The sequence below is a fragment of the Lynx rufus genome, unplaced genomic scaffold (genome assembly GCF_022079265.1).
Source record: "Lynx rufus isolate CCGP_SWC_20201006 ecotype Redwood Valley unplaced genomic scaffold, mLynRuf1.p SCAF_10, whole genome shotgun sequence".
NCBI classification, from domain to species: Eukaryota; Metazoa; Chordata; class Mammalia; order Carnivora; family Felidae; genus Lynx; species Lynx rufus.
The window spans coordinates 57999336-58019737 of record NW_025814824.1 but is presented as its reverse complement, the minus strand read 5'-3'; the positions used below and the strand labels follow the sequence as shown (position 1 = coordinate 58019737).

Sequence of the window (20402 nt, the reverse complement as noted above, 5' to 3'; positions counted from 1 at the left end):
AAGGCTTCATGTCATCACTGCACAGCCTGATGACTGTGAGATCATGACCTGAGCCTAAATCAAGAGTTGGACACCTAACTGACTGAGCCACCCAGGCGCCCCAGACTGTATTTCTTTTAAAAGTTTTTTTTTTTTTAATGTTTATGTATTTTTGAAGGAGAGAGAGAAATAGCGCAAGGTGGGGAGGGGCAGAGAGAGAGAGAGACCCACAGAATCTGAAGCAGGTTCCAGGCTCCCAGCTGTAAGCACAGAGCCCGATGTGGGGCTTGAACTCATGAACCATGAGATCATGACCTGAGCTGAAGTCGGAAGCTCACCCAGGCACCCCCCAGATTGCATTTCTTACATAATTCATGGTTCAAGGAACTATCAGGGAGACAAATATACCCAACAGAACAAACTTCAAGGAATTTCTGATCTGATGAGAAAAATAGGACATAGAGAATGAGTAACTAAAGTGACCGATTTTCTTAGGTTCCTTATAAAAGATCAGATCCATTATTTTACAGTCATAAATATATACATTCAAAGATACCAGGTAATTAAGTGTGAAATGAATAATCAAGACAAATGCTACAGGCATTTAGAAGAAGAAGAGATTGTTTTGGGATAGGGTGTTCCGATTAGGTTTTAAAACAGAGATAGGACCTGAAGCATGAGTAGGCATGTAAGTAGCAGGAGGGATGATGGCCTTCTCATTGTGGGCAATGACACAAAGTGAGGCAGAGAAGGATCTGTTCAGGACAAAAGGATTTGGGTAGGACAAAATGTGGGTGACAGGAAGAGGTCAGGGTGTGATTCTGGGGGACCTTCAAAGCCAAAGTTGTTGTCCTAGGCATACCTTGCCTAGCAGGGAATGAGGAGCCACTGAAGTTTTTCTTAAGCAAAGAAATGACTTCATGAAAGCAGTCCTTTAAGGGGGGATTGACCAGGCGGTAATGTGCAGGACAGATTACAAAGCAAGGGAACACAGGCTGGGTGAGCAGGTAGAGGCACAGTAATTTAGGTCTAAGATGCCATGTTTTCCTAATTCCAAGACACTATTGACATAACAGAGTTTGTAATAAAAATAATTCTACATGAAATGCACACGTTGATTATAAGATAAATCTTGATTTTAGGTATGAAACATAAAAATGTAGGCAATTTGGAATTAAGGAAATAAGGGCACCTAGGTGGCTCAGTCAGTTAAGCATCAGACTCTTAATTTCTGCTCAGGTCGTGATCTCACAGATCATGGGATCAGGCCCCATGTTGGGCTCTGTGCTGGGCGTGAAGCCTGCTTGGGATTCTCTCTCTCCCTCTCTCTCTTGGCCCTTCCCCTGCTCTCTCTCTCTCTCTCAAAAAAGAAAAAAGAATTAAGGAAATAACAGGATGAACTAAGATAGTGATAGTAGGAATAGGAAGGAAAGAGTAGCTGCAAAAAAAAAGGGGGGGTGCCTGGGTGTCTCAGTTGGTTAAGCATCTGACTCTTGATCTTGGTTCAGGTCATGATCTCACAGTTCGTAAGATTGAGCTCCATGTGGGCTCTACGCAGACAGCATGGAACCTGTTTGAGATTCTCTCTCTCTCTCTCTCTCTCTCTCTCTCTCTCTCTCTCTCTCTTCCTCTGCCTTCCCCCCCACCCCACACACACAAACACCCATGCTTGCTGTCTCTCTCTCTCTCTCTCTCAAGATAAATAAATAAACTTTAAAAAACAAATCCAAAACCATTTTGAAGAAGTTGAGACACTGGATGTTAAAAGTCAGAGAGAAGATTACAATGACACTGTGCTTTTGAGTCTGAATGCAAGTGGCAAGTTGGTACCATTAAAAGACATGGGGAAGTCAAGAGGAAAAATAATGAACCAAATTTTATATATTGAGTTTGAGGTAAAGAAATATCTAACAGGCAATTGGGACATGGGCCTAGAACTAGGAAGAAAGGTCAGGCTAGAGTGTGCATCCACGGAATTATCTACACAGAAGTCAAAATGGAAGACTTGAAAGTGAATAAAACTGAAGGATGGAGTATGTAGAGGACAGGGGGCAGAGGTGTAATCCTTAGGAAATACCCACATTTGGAGACAGGAAGCAGGGCAGGGAAGAAACACAGAATGATATGAAAGGTTGGATTGGATTCGTTCCAGGGTAGGGGCATGAAAGTCATGAGAAGGGAAAGGTTGAGGCTTTATGTTCATGCTTAGGATTTATAGACGTTAATTATGTGCACTTGGATGTGTCTCAAGCATTCACACAAGTATGAAGAAGCCCACTTCAGTCCAGCGGAATGTCCATGTGGGACCCACCTTCATCCTTAGCTGTAGGCTCACTACCAGGTGGGGGCTATTCCTCAGCTCCAGGGGGTTTGGACCAGTATCTTGGCTGGTTCCTCAGCCTATGCTGAGAAATCATGAAGTTTCCCCAAAGGCTTGTTGCTGGTATTGAGTGCTGTTGATTTTAGCCAGCTCCTTTTAGGTCCAAAAGAATATCCTTCTCTCAGAACTCTTTAATAAGCAGGTATTTTAGAACATAATTTTGTTGATCTAACTTTTTATAACGGAGCCAAAGTTAAAGACAAACTAGTTTTTAACACTTTTCCAGTTCTTCTGGAAGAGCTGTGCAAATTAAACTTTGTGAACTCCGATTGGTCAGGGATGGCTGAGCTGTCTCTGGCTTACCACATTCCCTGAGCAGACAAATAAAATTATTTACTGGTTTGAAATATGATCCTTTCATAGCTCATAAAGAAAGGTACATTTAGGGCACCTGAGTGGCTCAGTCGGTTGAGCATCCGACTTTGGCTCACGTCATGATCTCACAGTTTGTGAGTTTGAGCCCCAAACCAGGCTCTCTGCTATCAGCGCAGAACCCCGCTTCGGATCCTCTGTCCCCTCTCTCTCTGCCCCTCCCCTCCTCGTGCACTCTCTCTGTCTCTACTCTCCCTCTCTCAAAAATAAGTATTAAAAAAAAATGAAGATAGACTTAAAGATCCCAAAAAAGGGCAACATTTCACAAAAGCAAACACATGGTCATTGCATTTATTTGTACTTTTCTTCCATAATTGGGAAAACTGGCCCAGGGACGGCTCACAACCACAGGTGCTCTAAAAAGCTGATTGGCTGACATAATACACTGATTAGCCATTGGGGATATGAATAGTGATTAAATGGTCCTGAAATATGAATTTCAAAAGGCTTCTCTTCTTGTTATGAATACCTTAATCAGTACCTTTGTAAGCATATCTTTCCAGCTCATGCTCTTGCAAACCTGAAGTTGACATACAGTTTAGGACGTTACTGAATTATTTTCAGTCAATGTAACCTTAATCCTTATGTGCTTTTCCTAAAGGGAAAAGAATTGTTTTTTCCCCCTATGTAGTGTAGCCTCGTCAGAGCAGTAAGAGAAATCCTCTCTGTTCTGTGAAGGTGCCTATATGACTTGGTTAGGCTATAAACAATCTTACGCAGTGATATCTGGTTTGTAAGATGTGTTTTATCTTTTTTATATCCTCAAGAGATTCCGGCAATTAAAAGTGTTGTGCCTGAGATACAGAGTAGGGTGAGGGGAACAGTTAACGAAAGGATATTTATTAAAGGGGAAATATCCAGCGTAATATGGTGATTAGTTGCTCAATTTTTTCCATGTCTTGATTTCTTCATGACACTGGCTAAGGGCAGGAATGGCAAGTACGTGGCACCGTCCCTGCCTTCCTCCCATCCTACCCCAAAACAACATAACAGATACCAGAAGACTCTTTTCCATTGAACACAGTCTTTTCCATTTTCCACGCAGTTTTCTCAGCAGCCACTACCAAATGGTCAGAGTTGGGAATTGAAGTGATGGGGTTGGGGATTCTCCCGGTTTACGATTTTGACGTGAGTATCTTCTGATTGCAAGGAAACAGGGCACCTTAAGAAAAAGAGGATTTATTTTAAGGACACACATGGATTGAAGTTGTTCAGGATCCAAGGCAAGTCAGGGACTGGATTCTCTCCCTATGGCCCACCTGTCCTACCTTTTATAACATATCTGCTGTGACTATGATTTGTGCCTCATTTTCCAATCCACTACAAACTGGCCAATCCTCCCAGTATTCCACAGTCTAAATGCTTCCAAGAGCTAGTATAGCATGCTTAATCAGTACCCTAGCGTCTATTAGTAAGCATAGCCTTGGTGCTAGGTCTTTTCATAGGCCGTGGACAGGCAGTCCTTGGGTACACAGCCCATAGACACTGGCAATGTTTTATTTCTTTATTTTAGTGGTAGTTATCCAGGTATACTCACTTTATGAAAATTCAGAATTCAACACATACTTATTTTTTTCAACGTTTATTTATTTTTGGGACAGACAGAGACAGAGCATGAACGGGGGAGGGGCAGAGAGAGAGGGAGACACAGAATCGGAAACAGGCTCCAGGCTCTGAGCCATCAGCCCAGAGCCTGACGCGGGGCTCGAACTCCCGGACCGCGAGATCGTGACCTGGCTGAAGTCGGACGCTTAACCGACTGCACCACCCAGGCGCCCCAACACATACTTATTATGTGCAAGTTTCCTTGTTATATTTCAATAAAAAGTTGATCTTTTTTTTTTTTTAATTTTTTTTTTTCAACGTTTATTTATTTTTGGGACAGAGAGACACAGAGCATGAACGGGGGAGGGGCAGAGAGAGAGGGAGACACAGAATCGGAAACAGGCTCCAGGCTCCGAGCCATCAGCCCAGAGCCTGACGCGGGGCTCGAACTCACGGACCGCGAGATCGTGACCTGGCTGAAGTCGGACGCTTAACCGACTGCGCCACCCAGGCGCCCCAAAAGTTGATCTTTTTTAAAAAAGGGCCAAACCAATCTCATTTTCTTTTTTGAAGGCTTTGTAAAACTTGAGTGGCAGAAGACTATCATAGACATTGTATATCTTGATTTTAAAGGAGATATCTTTAAAAGTCTCTTAAGACATTTATGTATGCAATTCAGAGAGATGTGGCTGGATAATAGTAGAGTTATGTGAATTCTTTTTTTTTTTTAAGTTTATTTATTTAAGAGAGAGAGAGAAAGGGAGAACATGGGAGGGGCAGAGAGAGAGGGACTGATAGAGAATACCAAGCAGTTTCCACACTGTCAGCGCAGAGCCCTATGCAGGGCTCAAACTCACGAACCATGAGACCATGACCTGAACTGAAATCAAGAGTCAGATGCTTCACCGACTGAGCCACCCAGGTACCCCAAGAGTTATGTAATTCTTAACTAGCAGAACAGCATACCCAAAGATTGATGAGCAAGTTCAACCTGGAGATAGGTTTCTATCATAAGAAGGACTGTGTTTAGTATAAAGAGAAAATATAGGGTAGTGGCTAAACATGTGGGATCAAGGCCTGGGTTCTTCTGTATAACAACTGTGTGACCATAGGCAACTTTCCCTTTTGTGGTTTCCCCCTATCTATAAAATGGGGGCGATGAAATCTACAATTTTGTTGTTAGGAGTACTGAGGGAATGTAAATAAAGTCTTTAGAATAGTAGAGTACTAATACATGGGCAGAATTTATAGAGAAGCAGAGTACTTTTTTAATTAAACCACCAAATAAAAGAGGAAAATAAGTCCCTATTAGAAGAAATGTTCCCAAAGTCAGATGAACGTCTGTCGGGGATGATTTAGAGAGGTCTCCTCCTTCAATGAAAAGGGTGGGTTAGATAATCTTTTAATATTAAGGATACTTGTGGTGCCTGGGTGGCTCAGTTGGTTAAACATCTCTGACTCTTGACTTGGGCTCAGGTCATGATCCCAGGGTTGTGGGATCCAGCCCCACTATCGGGATCTATGCTGGGTGTGGAGCCTGCTTAAGATTCTCTCTCTCTCTCTCTCTCTCTCTCTCTCTCTCTCTCTCTTTCTCTCTCCCTCCCTCTGTCCCTACCCCGCTCAAGGTCACTCACTCTCTTTATCTCAAAGGAAAAAAGATTTAGGATTCTCTGATAACCTAATTATGCCATAAATGCTTAAAGTTATTCTGTTTATGGAGTAATCTATAGAAAAATATGATTTTATTGTATTATAAAGCCATAAAAGTACTTTTTTATAGCTTGTAGAGCCCTCAGATTAAAGCCAAAGGAAGCCAAACCAAGCATACAGAATGTAATGACTTGGGAAGATTTTTTATATGTTAATTCACTCTGTTAAATAGCAAAGTAACAGAGATCCAGAATTATAATATTACCTATAGAAATGTGATCTCAAAAAGCCAGAGGGAAATGCTCCTACAGCTCCTTGCTACAACTACATCTTAAGAGAATATAGGGGAAAATTCTAAAAAGAGGGCCATTTCATTCATTTCATTTCCATTTCAAGGTGAAATGATTCCATGAACACAGAACTACTAGACTGTATATGGAAATATACAGTTCTCAATATTGGTCAAGCAAACATAAAATCTACAAGTGGCTTAATAAGGCACAAATTCTCAAAATTGTATTATCTTTACAAAATGTATTTATATTTCTAGTTACATTTTTTCCTAGCTATCATCTTTTTTTTAATGTTTATTTATTTTTGAGATACACACACACACACACACACACACACACACATACACACATACACACACAGATTTCGAGTAGGGTAGGGGCAGAGAGAGAGGGAGACACAGACTCTGAAGCAGGCTCCAGGCTCTCGGCTGTAAGTGCAGAGCCTGAGGTGGGGCTTGAACTCATGAACCACGAGATCATGACTTGAGCCGAAGCCGGACACTTAACCAACTGAGCCACCCAGGTGCCCCTGCATTAAGTATTTTAAAAAAACATTGTACTTGGGGGTACTTCGTAGCTCAGTTAAGCATTGACTCTTGATTTCAGCTCAGGTCAAGATCTCACAGTTTGTGCATTCAAGCCCTGCATGGGGCTCTGTGCTGACAGTGCGGAGCCTGCTTGGAATTCTCCGCCTCCTTCTCTCTCTGCCCCTCCCCTGCTCTCTCTCTCTCTCTCTCAAAATAAATAAACATTTAAAAATTATATTGTATTTATACATAGAAAAAAGTGCAGATATCTTAAGTGTACAGTTTGAGTTCTAATAAACTAAACACACCCATGTAATAAGCACCCAGATTTTTAAAAACTGAACATTTACATTGTTTTTTAAAAATAATTTTTTGTAACTTTCAAAAGAAAAAAATTAGTGTTCTTTTCTGGATATTTGCTGCTGTGGCGTGTAACTTTATTTATTTTTAAATGTTTTATTTATTTATTTATTTATTTATTTTTCAACGTTTATTTATTTTTTGGGACAGACAGAGACAGAGCATGAACGGGGGAGGGGCAGAGAGAGAGGGAGACACAGAATCGGAAACAGGCTCCAGGCTCTGAGCCATCAGCCCAGAGCCCGATGCGGGGCTCGAACTCCCGGACCGCGAGATCGTGACCTGGCTGAAGTCAGACGCTTAACCGACTGCGCCACCCAGGCGCCCCTAAATGTTTTATTTTTAAGTAATCTTTACACCCAACATGGGGTGAACTCACAAACCCGAGATCAAGAGTCACATGCTCCACCAGCTGAGCCAGCCAGGTGCCCCTGGCATGTAACTTTAAAAGCAATATGCCCATCTTGAACATCTCCTGGGAGTTTCAATAGCACTTGTGGTAGGCAACATAGTAGTTTCCCAAAGACAGCCATGATCATCTAGCCATGATCCCTAGAATTTGTGAATGTTTCCTAATACAGCAAAAGAGATTTTGCAGATGTGATTAAGGATTTTGAGATGGGAAGATTATCCTGGACTATTTAAGTGGGCACAATGTAATCACAAGAGTCTTTTTAAGTGAAAGAGGAGGAGAATCCAAGGAGATGTGACAAGGAAAGCAGAGGTCAGAGGGCCACAAATCAAGGAATTCAGCCTGTAGAAGCTGGAAAAGGCCAGGAAACGTTGTTACTTGCTCCCTAGGGAAGGTAGACCCACTGAAAGTTTTTGTTTTTTCCTAATTATTTTATTTTTGAGAGAAACAGAGACAGCATGAGCTGGGGGCTAGAGTGGGGGCACAGACACAGAGAGAGAAAATCCCAAGCAGGTTCCGTGCCGTCAGCACAGAGCCCGACATGGGGCTCAAACTCACAAAACTATGAGATCATGACCTGAGCCAAAACCAAGAGTCAGCTGCTTAACTGACTGAACCACCAGGTACCCCCCACTGATACCTTTAAAACAAATTGACATATATATTATATTTTATATATATATTACATTAGTTTCAAGGGTACACCATAAACATTTGGTATATGTATATACTGTGAAGTGATCACCACAATGTCTAGCTAACATCCATCCCCAAACATAGTTATAAATTTTTTCTTATGATGATACCAACATTGCTACTTTGATTTTAGCTGGGTGAAACCCATTTCAGACTCCTAACTTCCAGAACTGTCAAGATAATATATTTGTTTTTAGTCATTAAGTTTGATGTGATTTGTTATAGCAGCAAGAGGAAACTAAGACACCCTCTGGTGAATCCGTGTCCAGAATCATGTATCTTACTGCTCACTTAGTAGCTTCATCTGGCTACTTCATAGGCATCTCAAACATATACCAAATTAAAGCTTCCCTTTTAACTCCCCAAACCTGGTTCCTGCCTCAGCTTTTCTCTCATCTTGGTAAATGGCACCCATCAACCAATTACTAATGCCAGATACCTGGAAGTCACCCTTGTTTCTTTTCCTTCCTTTTCTGTCATTCCCTCAGAGCCAATCCCGAATTTTCAGTTCTACTTCCAAACTCAACCTCATAGCCATCCGCTTCAGTTGAGTTTCACTGCCACCATTATTTTTTTTTACAATTAATTGTATTCTCTTTAATATGAAATATGTATATATATTGCAAAATACAAAGATATTATAAATAGGTATTCACTGGAAAAGTCCATCCCCTTGCAGCCTGTCGGTGTTACCAGTTTTTTACGCATCCTTTCAGTAATTTTTTTTTTTTACACTGCCACTATTCTTTAAATGCTAATCCATTCTCTCCATAGTAGCCCAAGTGATATTTTAAAAAGAAATCTGATGGCACTTCCTTACACAAATCCCCTTAAGATCTCTCCTTTTGTGTCTGATATGACCTTCTAGTAGCTCCAAGCTAGTTGCAGGGTAACTGATAGTACATTGAGTATTCTGCAAATTAGAGCTTCATTATTAATGTTTATTTATTTTTGAGAGAGAGAGAGAGAGAGCGCGAGCACAAGCAGGGGAGGGGCAGACAGAGAGGGAGACACAGAATCCAAAGCAAGCTCCAGGCTCTGAGCTGTCAGCACAGAGCCCCAATGTGGGGCTCTATCTCCCAAACTGTAACATCATGACCTGAGCTGAAATTGGACGCTTAACCAACTGAGCCACCCAGGCACCCCTAGAACTTCATCATGAATTGAAATACACGATGTGCAAAAGTTTGATTGGATTTGAAAAAAAAATTTTTTAAGTGTTTATTTATATTTGAAGAGATAGTGAATGAGCAGGGGAGGGGCAGAGAAAGATTGAGACAGAATCTGAAGCAGGCTCCAGGCTTTAAGCTGTCAGCACAGAGCCCTAGCTGGGGCTTGAGCTCAGGAGCTGTGAAATCATGACCTGAACACTTAGCCAGCTGAGCCACTCAGGTGCCCCTGAAATTTGCTTTATAGCAACAACTCTGGATGGGTTGTTAGATTATTTAAATAGTTTTACCTGTGGTAAATTACTTAAGGATTGTAAAAAAATGTTTTACTGTTTTGTAACACCAACTCATTCAACGTTTGTCACTGGTGCCTTAGCAATTTGAAAAGATCACTAAAAAGTCTTTATTAATAAGCAGCTGTGGGAGCCTTTTCCCTGACACCTTTTCTGCTGCTGCCAAGTTCCCCGCCCGACGTCCCTGGGGCAGGGCTGGTGGGAAGTTTCCTAAAGAGGAGGCCTAGGCTGAGCGTCTTATAAGGATCAGCCGGTGTGTGGCTTGTTTGGGTCATCATCAACACTCCATCAGAGCCTTCTAGGAGACACGGTCCTGGAGCGACAAGGGATGGCTCTGTGGCTGACCGGCTGCACGGCAGAATTGTTTTGGTGATAGCCTATAAAATGCCCGAGGGAATACAAGGCCTAATTCCCCCTGGGTGCAAGGCCAAAACCACTACCCTGGGTGAGGACCCGGGCTCCCGAGCGTGCGTAGCGGCGCAGGAGAAGGCGTCGGGGCGGGAACAGAGTGAGACCAGCAAGACCCCGACCGCCACGACAACGGAAGGCACTCGGCGCCCCCGCACCGGCCCCCTCCAAAGACCGTTTGGCCAGGGGGTGGGGCACGGGAAGGCGCAGCCAATCACAGGGTCGCTCTCAGGTTACGTAAGGGCGCGTTCGCCGATTCGGCGCTCGGGGTGGGCGTGCAGGGGAGTGCGTGGCTGGGATCTAGACCCGAGTCGTCCGCGCGCTTGGCCGACGTGCGGAAGGCGCGGGGGCGGTCTTGGGCCGGCCCGCTTGCTGGTGCTGCGTTCGTCTCTGCCCGCGAGGCGGGGCGGCGGCGGCGGCGGCGGCGTGCGAGGGAGCTGCGCGCCAGCGTGTGGTGAGAGCCCCGCGTCGGCCGGGACTCGGGAGACGGGCCGGGGAGAGCATCCTTCGGACCCCCCAGGCCTCTTCCCCCGGCCCCCGCCTCGTGGCCCCCGCAGCCCGGCGGCCGCCCGGTACCTCTCCGCGTCCCCAGGCCCGCACAGACCCTGGCCTCGCCCGGTCTTCGCAGGCCTACGTGCCAGGGCCCCTCCGTATTCCTGTTACGGGCTCCGTCTTGTGGCCCGCGGAGCAGACCGCTTCATTGCGGGCCCCGGGCGGGTAGCCGGAGGCCTGGCATGATTCCATCCCCCGGGCAGCGCTGCCCAGTAAGGAAAGGGGCTGTCCTGGGAGATAGTGAGGGTTCTGTTACGGGGGTGTGCAAAAGAGGGCGGAGAGCTCCTTGACAGACAAGTTGCCCTGGGGTGTAAAGGGTTGGATTAAAAGATGATTTTGAAGGTCTGCGCCCAACCCTGCCATTCTGAGTCTGGGCTTCCGTAGTAGTTTGATGCGCGTTTATTTTCCTCTCCAATCTTGAGCACACCTGTAAAATTGTTAGAGCACGAACAAGTATTCTGGGCTCCTCGGAAAGAGAGGAGTGTCGTGTAGCAGTCTAGATAATTGGCTAACCCAGCTAGAGAAGCTCTGGAAGAGGCCAAACCAAACTACAGCTCGGGAATAGGCTTCAGAAATTTCAGGCCGCTTTTACATAGCTCCTTCCGTCTTAATTGTAAGTCGCATCCCCGCTGCACCGAGGGAAGAGTGGTATGTCGTGTTCTCTTAATTGCTATGGAGCCTGGCAAGACCTGCCACGAAGAAGGCCCGTGGATGTTAAGGAACAGACACTAGGCAAACACTGGATGTGTAATATCCTGCGTGCTGGGTCTGATTTTTAGTTCTGGCAACAAACTGTACTTTGGGGCAGGTAAATTATTTTGTCTGTACCTCAGTGTCCCCGTCTGTAAAATGGGATTGGTGAGAGGGCTCTCAGGATGAGATGGTTAATGTAAAGCTCTAAATATAGTTAGTGCTTAGCACCTCAGAAGTACTTAGCAGATGCTTACTGTTACTGTTTCCTCTGCTCAGTGACTACTTGAGCCAAGTGCTGGTGAGTCTTTTTCCAACAGTTCAGTTGAGAGGTCCAGAGGAATATTTTTCTGGGAAGTGTTGATCATGTTGATCACCTTTTGTTAGTATGTAAAATGGTCACTCTTGAGAGAATGCAGGAAGTGGGCTTTAAGAATTGGGTTTCTCAGAGACTGCCAGTGAATTCGAGATGAAAGCATACTTCTCTGAAATTTAGCTATATTTTAGTTACAGTTCTGGAGTTAATAGGTGAAATGGGTGTAAATATCCAGCCCCTCCTGACTTTCTGAGCTTTAGGCTTGAGGGAAATGTGGACAACATACCTACTTCACAGTGTCTATTTAAAAGATTCTTAAAAAAAAAAAAAGATTTCTTGTTTTGATAGTGACAATTTCAAGTATGCTGAAAAGGACAGAAGACAATATGACACCCTCTACCAGTCACCAAGATTTAACATATATTAATATGTTACCGTGTTTGTTTCACATCTCTGCCTATGGTATGATTTAAAAAAATAAATGTTACCTAAGCCTTTTCAGCCCCATTTTTCTTTCCCTTCTCTCCCTCTCCAGAGATAATAACTACTTTCCTGAGTTGGTGTGTAACTTTCCTGTAGAGAAATAAACAACATATAATGTTTTATACATTTAAACAGTACATTATACATTAAGACATTTACAAAAAAAATGGTACCTTATGTATTTAAGATTTTAGAATTTGTTGTTTTCCTCTGATGTTCTGTTGCTGAGATTCATAAGTGTGGACAAATATAGACATAGTCCATTCTTTTTCATTGCTGTCTGGCATTCCAGAGTGTAAAGAAATGAGTTTTATCTTGTTTCCTTTACATTGCACTTTATGCAACTTAAATCATGCTGGTATAGTTTAAGTCCATTTTGCCACATTTACTCATTCTATACTGGTTACGGGGACTCTGGTCACAGTTCTCAGTATAAAAATGTATCTTTGGGTATGACCTCTTATGCAGAATAAATGATAATGTATACTGGGCTGAAAAAAATGTATTTTGTTTCTGGTGCTCCTATTTGGGAAAGTGAACTAGTTAATTAAGATCTATTATGTGGCCTGGTGTCAGGTATTAGATTTAAGTTTCCAAAAATCAGAGACTAGGTCTTTCTCAGCTCTGTGTCTGTCTCAGCTCTCTTCATAGTTCTCTGCACATAAATGTTTGTGACATTGATTATTTTTACTTTTGGGGTTCTCATACCCTTCATATATTTGAAGAGTTGATGGTGCAATTTTCAAAACTTTTTGCACCTTTAGGTTTAACATTTCCAGTGCCTTTTAAGTTTTCCAATTTCCCCATTCAATTCAGAAACAAAATTAAAAGCATTTTATTTTTTTAAATTAAAAAAATGTTTTTATTTATTTTTGAGACAGAGAGAAACAGAACATGAGCAGGGGAGGGGCAGAGAGAGAGGGAGACATAGAATCCGAAACAGGCTCCAGGCTCTGAGCTGTCAGCACAGAGCCTGATGCGGGGCTCAAACTCACGGACCGTGAGATCATGACCTGAGCTGAAGTCGGATGCTCAACCGACTGAGCTACCCAGATGCCCCAAATTAAAAGCATTTTAAAAAGCAAGGTATGAATATCAGTTTGTAGAATGTTACTAGTTGCATAATATGTGCTGTATGTATTTGTAAGCAAATACATCTGTATTTATATATGCATATAGTTTACTTATAGAAGTATAGATAAGAATATAGTAACTCATAGCATCCAGTGAGAAGAACTACATGGCTGGGGAACACAGATGAGAAGAATTTTTGCTATGTAGCCTCTTGTGACTTCTCAGTTTTAAACCATGCATATGTATTACCTAATCAAAAAATAAGTTAAAATTATGTATATATGTATATATATAAAACTTCTCCCCTTAAGCCATTTTACCATATTTTTAAGATTTAACTTCCTTTCCTTAAAGCTTTGGCCTTAATAACATTTTTGCCTTTTTCATTGTTGGTTTATTTAGCTATCTTACTCTCAGTTTTGTTAGAATAACCTTTGACTTACTTGGTAAATACTAAGTATTTTAGTATTGCAAGATAGAGTTTACTGTTCTTCTAAAATGAAAACAAATTAACCAACCATGAAAGATTTGCTTTGCCCCACCCAGCAAGTTGAATATCACCAACAAGTTATTCAACTCAAATTTAATCATCAGTGAAAGAGGGATAATGCACAAGAACATTTAAAATAACCATTTTTGGAAAAATATTTTTGCCTTTAACGATATTGGTAGTGCTTAGAGCTTATGAATACAACTGTCTTGACAGATGCTTATTTCATTATTTTATAAATGATTTCTGTTGGGTGCCATTAGCTTTTACCAGAGATTGTGAAGTTCAGAATGGGCCTAATGATGGGGCAGTTCGTGTGCTCACAGAAGTTCTAGCCCAATACAGAGGTGAGATGGCCACTGATGAGATTTCCAGCGGGTTTTAGAGTATCCTGGTCTAAAAGGCAGCTCCCCTTTTACTGGCATCTTTACTCAAGCTTCTCTGTATTACTGATTGCAAGTTCTAAATATTGGCACACTTCCTGAAGCAAAAGCGTTGCATCCATGAGGTGGAATTTTACATTGATATAGAGAAGTTTAAAATGCTCCATAAGGGGCGCCTGGGTGGCGCAGTCGGTTAAGCGTCCGACTTCAGCCAGGTCACGATCTCGCGGTCCGGGAGTTCGAGCCCCGCATCGGGCTCTGGGCTGATGGCTCAGAGCCTGGAGCCTGCTTCCGATTCTGCGTCTCCCTCTCTCTCTCTGCGCCTCCCCCGTTCATGCTCTGTCTCTCTCTGTCCCAAAAATAAATAAACGTTGAAAAAAAAATTAAAAAAAAAATAAATAAATAAAATAAAATAAAATGCTCCATAAAACATCTCTTATCCCTTGCCACCAATTTTTACTTTTGAATGAAGGGTGTAGATGGCAGGAGGGCAGAGGAGTTGAACAAAAGTATATATGTGTATGGTAAGGCCATACTGCTCAGAGGAAGACAGCAACTAAAAGGGGTGAGGTGGAGAGGGACCAAAGTTTACGTCAGGGTTTTCAGTAAGAGGCAACCCTGAGACTGGGTTTTGAAGAATGGGGAGGAGGCTGGGCAAGGGGAAAAGGAAGTTTTAGGTAGAGGTACTTCTATCTAGAAAGGCACAGAGATTTGAAGACTCACTGGTTGAACCGCAGGCACTTTGGTATGGCTTTGGCACCGAGTACAGGTAATTGTAGGTTGAGGAGAAGTGGTTGGAGAGATGGACCAGGCCCAGATCAGCAATTCGTACTTCATCCATAGGTTATGTATTCTGTCAGTCATGGTAATCAGATTTACAAACTTTGGACCGATCACTCTGAAAGCCTGTGCGAGGCAGGCAAAGACTGGCAACAGGCAAATTCCTGTGGCAGCTCTTAACAGTAGTTCAAACCTAAAATGAGAGTTTGGGCTAGGAGATGTCCTGGTGGGGAGGAAGAGGAGGAGCTAGATTTGAAAGCTGTTTAGGAGGCGGAATTGACAGGGCTTGGGAGGTATAAAGTAAGGAACAGAGAAGACAAGGATGTCAGAGCATTTGGATGAATGGAAGTTCATAACTGACTTACATAACAAGGAAGGAGGAACAGAAATGAGGGGGGAAAAAAAGTAAGTTTGGGTTGGGCTACTGACTTTAAGGTGTGTGTATAAGACAAGAGATCTCTCGTAGGCATTTGGAGTTGTCCAGTTTGTAGGCACTGGCTGTAGGTGCTAATGAGGCTTTGAAGGTAGGGGTTTTTATTTTACCGTTCTCTTCCTCAGCACTAATCACAGTGCTTTGTATACAGTGGGTATTTAGTGTGAGGGTGAATAGATCTTATCCCTTATAAAATGTGATCTTGAACCTTGAGTTAATTTCCTCTTTCAAGACCTGTGTTTCCCTTTTTGTAAAAGAGAGAGAGAGTTGAACTAGATCAGTTATTCTCAGTCACAGTTTTGTAGTAGACCGGTATGTTGGGATCAGTTGTGAGACATTGAAAGTAGTTTCTAACTAATTAAGAGCTGATGGTTCCTTGCCCTTTAAAGAGGAGTTGATTTGTATCACTGTTTCTCAATTGCATTCCAGTATGTTTTCTTAAGTGTCACAGAAAGAGGTGGAATTAGTCAGCTGGAATTTCTTAGCTCTGGGTGTACCAGTGGGTGTGTCACACAGGAGTGGGGGTGGAAAAAAGGTTAAGAAGCACTGTGTTAAATGTTGGTTAAAGGCTTATTAGAACTGCAGAATTCTGTGTTTATATCTAGGACCTATCATTCTGGTTATAAATAATTTGTTTTTGCAACTTTAGGAACTCTATTTTAAGAATCTCTCAAAGCAAAAGAAACAAGTCATGGAGAAGAATGGGAATAACCGAAAGCTTCGGGTTTGTGTTGCGACTTGCAACCGTGCTGATTATTCGAAACTTGCCCCGATCATGTTTGGCATTAAAATGGAACCTGAGTTCTTTGAACTTGATGTGGTGGTACTTGGCTCTCACCTGATAGATGATTATGGGTAAGATGAAAGCATTTTCTTATGATATTCTTAATTGCAACAAGGTGTGCAGAGAGCTTGGCTCTTGGCCTCATGTGGACCTAGCTTCAAATCCCAGTTGTGCCATTTAGTTTTTATATGGCTTGGAGAAGTTGCATCTTCAGGTTCCTCAGTTATAAAATGGAATGAAAACCTATGTTGCATGTTACTGTGGAGAACGGAGATTGTGCTGTAAAGCGTCCATCACAGTGTTGCTGCTTAATAGGTGCTTGATAAATGAAAGCCATAAATATTTTTATTGTTACATTCAGGAGAAATGCTACTTATAAATCTATATTGTGTGACTACAATAATGTAACTACCTGTAATGTATTTTGTGACTTGTAATGGTACTTTGTTAAAACTCATGTATAGATTGACAGCATCCCAAGTAGTAGATATGGAGTAAGATTTTAAAAATCTAGTTGATCTACAACATAATGTAGAATGTTACATTACCATTGGTATTTATTTTGGTGATATTAGGTTTATTATTGATCACAGTCTAAATTTGAAAAAATGACAGTTGGGAAATCTTGGAATAGAATGTCTAAACCAGAGATAAACATTCATTGTGTTCTTTGTAATAAAGTGGCATTTAGTGCACTCTTGTGGCATAAAAATATTAATGCAGTTTCCAGAGATATCAATAATACACTATTACATGTGAGAGAACCTTGTGTTAAAGTACAATTGCCTTTTTCAGACTATTCTTTAAAAGCAAGACAACAACAACAGCAAAAGCAAACAAAAACCTGTCTCTAAAAACCAGTCCGCTCTAGGTAAATACATAAAGTAGAGAAGAAACTTATGGCTAGCTCAAAAATTCATAGGTTTTAAACATGTCAAATGAATTCTGGCTATCTAAGAAAATCCACTGGGTTTTCGTATGTACATAGAGCAAAGTAGAAGAGAAATTTTAGCCAGAGCGTGAGATGAAAGTCTAAGTGGTTCCTTTACTTCTGTGAGAAGAATTTGACAGGAAGACTAGTGGAAGAGAGGCTGTGAAGGAACTTGTGCTAGGTTTCTTATCTGCCAGCCACTATAAGGTTAGAAAGGCAGTATTTGTTTGGTGAGACTGGTAGGAAACTTGACTGGTACTTAATGGAAATGTTGTATGAAGTACACTGACATAAGTTTCTGGGAGAGGAACTGGATGACTGGGAAACAAAAGTGAGAAGGTAGCCTTTTCCCTGTAGAACCTTTTGTATCTTAAATTTTAAACCATTCGAATGTATTATTATATTAAAAGACATTAAAACAACAGAAAAATAAGCTACCTTCTATTTCAACTACCTGGGTACTTTTTTTAAAAACAGCATTTTTAGGGGTGTCTGGGTGGCTCAGTTGGTTAAGTATTTGACTCTTGATTTCGGCTCAGGTCATGATCTCATGGTTCACGGGTTTGAGCCCTGCATGGGGCTCTTCGCTGACAGCATGGAGCCTGCTTGGGATTCTCTCTCTCTCCCCACCCCCTCGGCCCCCCCCCCCAATCTCTCTGCCTCTCTTGCTTGTACCCATGTGTGTGTTCTCTCTCTGTCAAATAAATAAACATTTTTTAAAAACAGTATTTTTATACTCCTAAGAATTGGGTGAAAAAGAAAATCAAATAAGTAACAACAGACTACTTAGAAATTCATTTGTTCATTCATTTCCTATGAGTTGGTAATAAGAAATTTTTTTAAATTTTAGAGCAGTTTTGGGTCTACAGCAAAATTGAGCAGAGGGTTGTGCCTCCACACATGCATAGCCTTTCTCATTTTCAACATCAGCCCTCCATCCCTAGTGGTACATTTGTTACAGTTGAACTTAAATTGGTACTTCATTATTATTGAAAGTCCATAGTTTACATTAGGGCTCACCGTGGTGGTTTAAACCCTATATGTTTGGGCAAATGTATAATGACACGTATCTACCATTATAGTATCAGAGTCGTTTCCTTTCACTGCCCTAAAAATCTGTTCTTTAACCACTGTTCCTTTTACCATCTCCATAGATTTGCCTTTTCCACAATGTCATAGTTGGAATCATAAAGTACACAGTCATTTCAGATTGGTTTCTTTCATTTAGTAATATGCATTTAAGTCTCCATGCATTTTCATGGTTTGATATTCCTTTCTTTTTAGCACTGAATAATATTCCATTTTCTGGATATACCATAGTTTATTGATTGATTCACCTACTGAAGGGCATCTTAGTTACTTCCAAGTTGAGGCATTTATGAATAAAGCTGCTGTAAATATCCGTTTTGCAGATTTTTGTGTGGACATAAGTTTTCAGCTCCTTTGGGAAATACCAAGGAGCATGATTGCTGGATTGTGTGGTAAGAATATGTTTAGTTTTGTAGGAAACTACTGAGCTGTCATCCAAAGTGGCTGTATCATTTTGTTTTCCCACCATCAGTGGGTGAGTGTACCTGTTGTTCCAATTCCTTGTCAGCATTTGGTGTTGTCAGTGTTCTGATTTTGGCCATTCTAATAGGTTTGTAGCAGTATCTCATTGTTTTAATTTGCATTTCTGTGTTCTATGATGGGGAGCAGCTTTGCATATGCTTATTTGCCAATTTTGTATCATCTGTGATGAGGTGTCTGTTAAGGTCTTTAGCTCATTTTTAAATCAGGTTGTTTTGGGTCACCAGAGTGGCTCAGTTGGTTGAGCATCCAACTCTTGATTTTGGTTCGGGCCATGATCCCTGGATCGTGGGATTGAGCCCTGTGTCAGGCTCTGGCTGAGTGTGGAGCCTGCTTAGGATTCTCTCTCTCCCTCTGCCTTTCTCCACTGCTCATGCACACTCTCTCTCAAATTAAAAAAATGAGGTTGTTTTCTCTTACTGCTGAGTTCTTTTTTTTTTATTTTTTTATTAATGTTCATTTAAAAAAAATTTTTTTTTAACATTTTATTTATTTTTGAGACAGGGAGAGACAGAGCATGAACAGGGGAGGGTCAGAGAGAGGGAGACACAGAATCTGAAACAGGCTCCAGGCTGTCAGCACAGAGCCCGACGCGGGGCTCGAACTCACGGACTGCGAGATCATGACCTGAGCCAAAGTCAGCCGCTTAACCGACTGAGCCACCCAGGCGCCCCTATGTTTATTCATTTTTGAGAGAGAGAGAGAGCGAGAGAGCATGACAGCAAGTGAGGGAGGGGCAGAAAGGGAGACAGAGGATCCGAAGTGGGTTCCAAGCTGAGGGCAGAGAGCCTGATGCAAGGCCAAACTCACGAACTGTGAGATCATGACCTGAGCCAAAGTCAGATGCTTAACCAGCTGAACCACGCAGGCACCCCGTTCTTACTGTTGAGTTCTAAGCCTGTGGACCAAGTAAGTTTTAAGGGAAATTGGAAAATCTTCTGAACTGAAGAATATTACAGTATATCAAAATTTGTGGGTATAGATGAAGGAGTGCTTGGAGGAAATTTATAGCTTTAAATACTTAGGTAACAAAGGAGAAATTTCGAGTTAATGGTCTATTTTCACTTTCTTAAATGAGAAAAAGATGAGAAGACACCTAAGTAAGTAGAAGGGAGAAAAGCATGAAGAGTGGAATTCAATGAAACAGAAGTAGGTTAAGCAATAAAAGAGTTATATTTAAAAATATAAAGTTGACAAATTCCTAGCAGAGCATAAGAAAAAGAGAACACAGAGATTACCAATTTAAGATGAGAAAGAGGATATCACTACTGATCTTCTAGCCATTAAAAGAATAAAAAAATATTAGGCCAGTAAAGTTGGCAATCAGTGTATATAAAATGGACAAAGTCTTTGAAAAAAAACCACTGCTTACCAAACTGACACAGAAGAAATAGAAAAATCACAATAGTCCTGTATCAAAGAAATTGAGTTCATTATTAAACACTTCCTATGAAAATAATTTCCTACAGAGATGGGGTCACTTATGAAATCTATCAAGCATTTAAGCAAGAAATAACACCAGTCTTTTTTTTTTTTTTTTAGTTTTTAATTTTAATTCCAGTATAGTTAACATACAGTGTTATATTAGTTTCAGGTATATAATATCATGATTGTATGCATTACCCAGTACTCGTCATGATAAGTATACTCTTTAATCACCATCACCTATTTCATGTATTCCTGCCCCCCCCCCCCACCGCTGTAACCATCAGTTTGTCCTCTACAGTTAAGAGTCTGTTTCTTGGTTTGTCTTTTTCTCTTTTTCCCCCTTTGTTTGGAAATAACACCAAAATTCTTCTATATTAAAAAATTTTTTTTAAGTTTATTTTTCAG

The 20402-nt window shown here is 41.5% G+C and overlaps 1 protein-coding gene across 5 annotated transcripts in view; it reads left to right on the top strand.

Annotated features, from left to right (window-relative positions):
* The window catches only part of GNE (glucosamine (UDP-N-acetyl)-2-epimerase/N-acetylmannosamine kinase), a 65506-nt gene that overhangs the window by 14862 nt on the left and 30242 nt on the right, over nucleotides 1-20402 (top strand). For 2 of the 5 annotated variants that reach the window (XM_047066313.1, XM_047066309.1), the window contains exon 2: nucleotides 15935-16140. In XM_047066313.1, coding sequence (XP_046922269.1) covers nucleotides 15935-16140 — 206 coding nt within the window. Of the gene's footprint in view, nucleotides 1-10423; nucleotides 10539-10561; nucleotides 12105-15934; nucleotides 16141-20402 lie in introns of those variants that run through there. The other 3 variants (XM_047066329.1, XM_047066315.1, XM_047066321.1) reach the window with 3 other exon arrangements.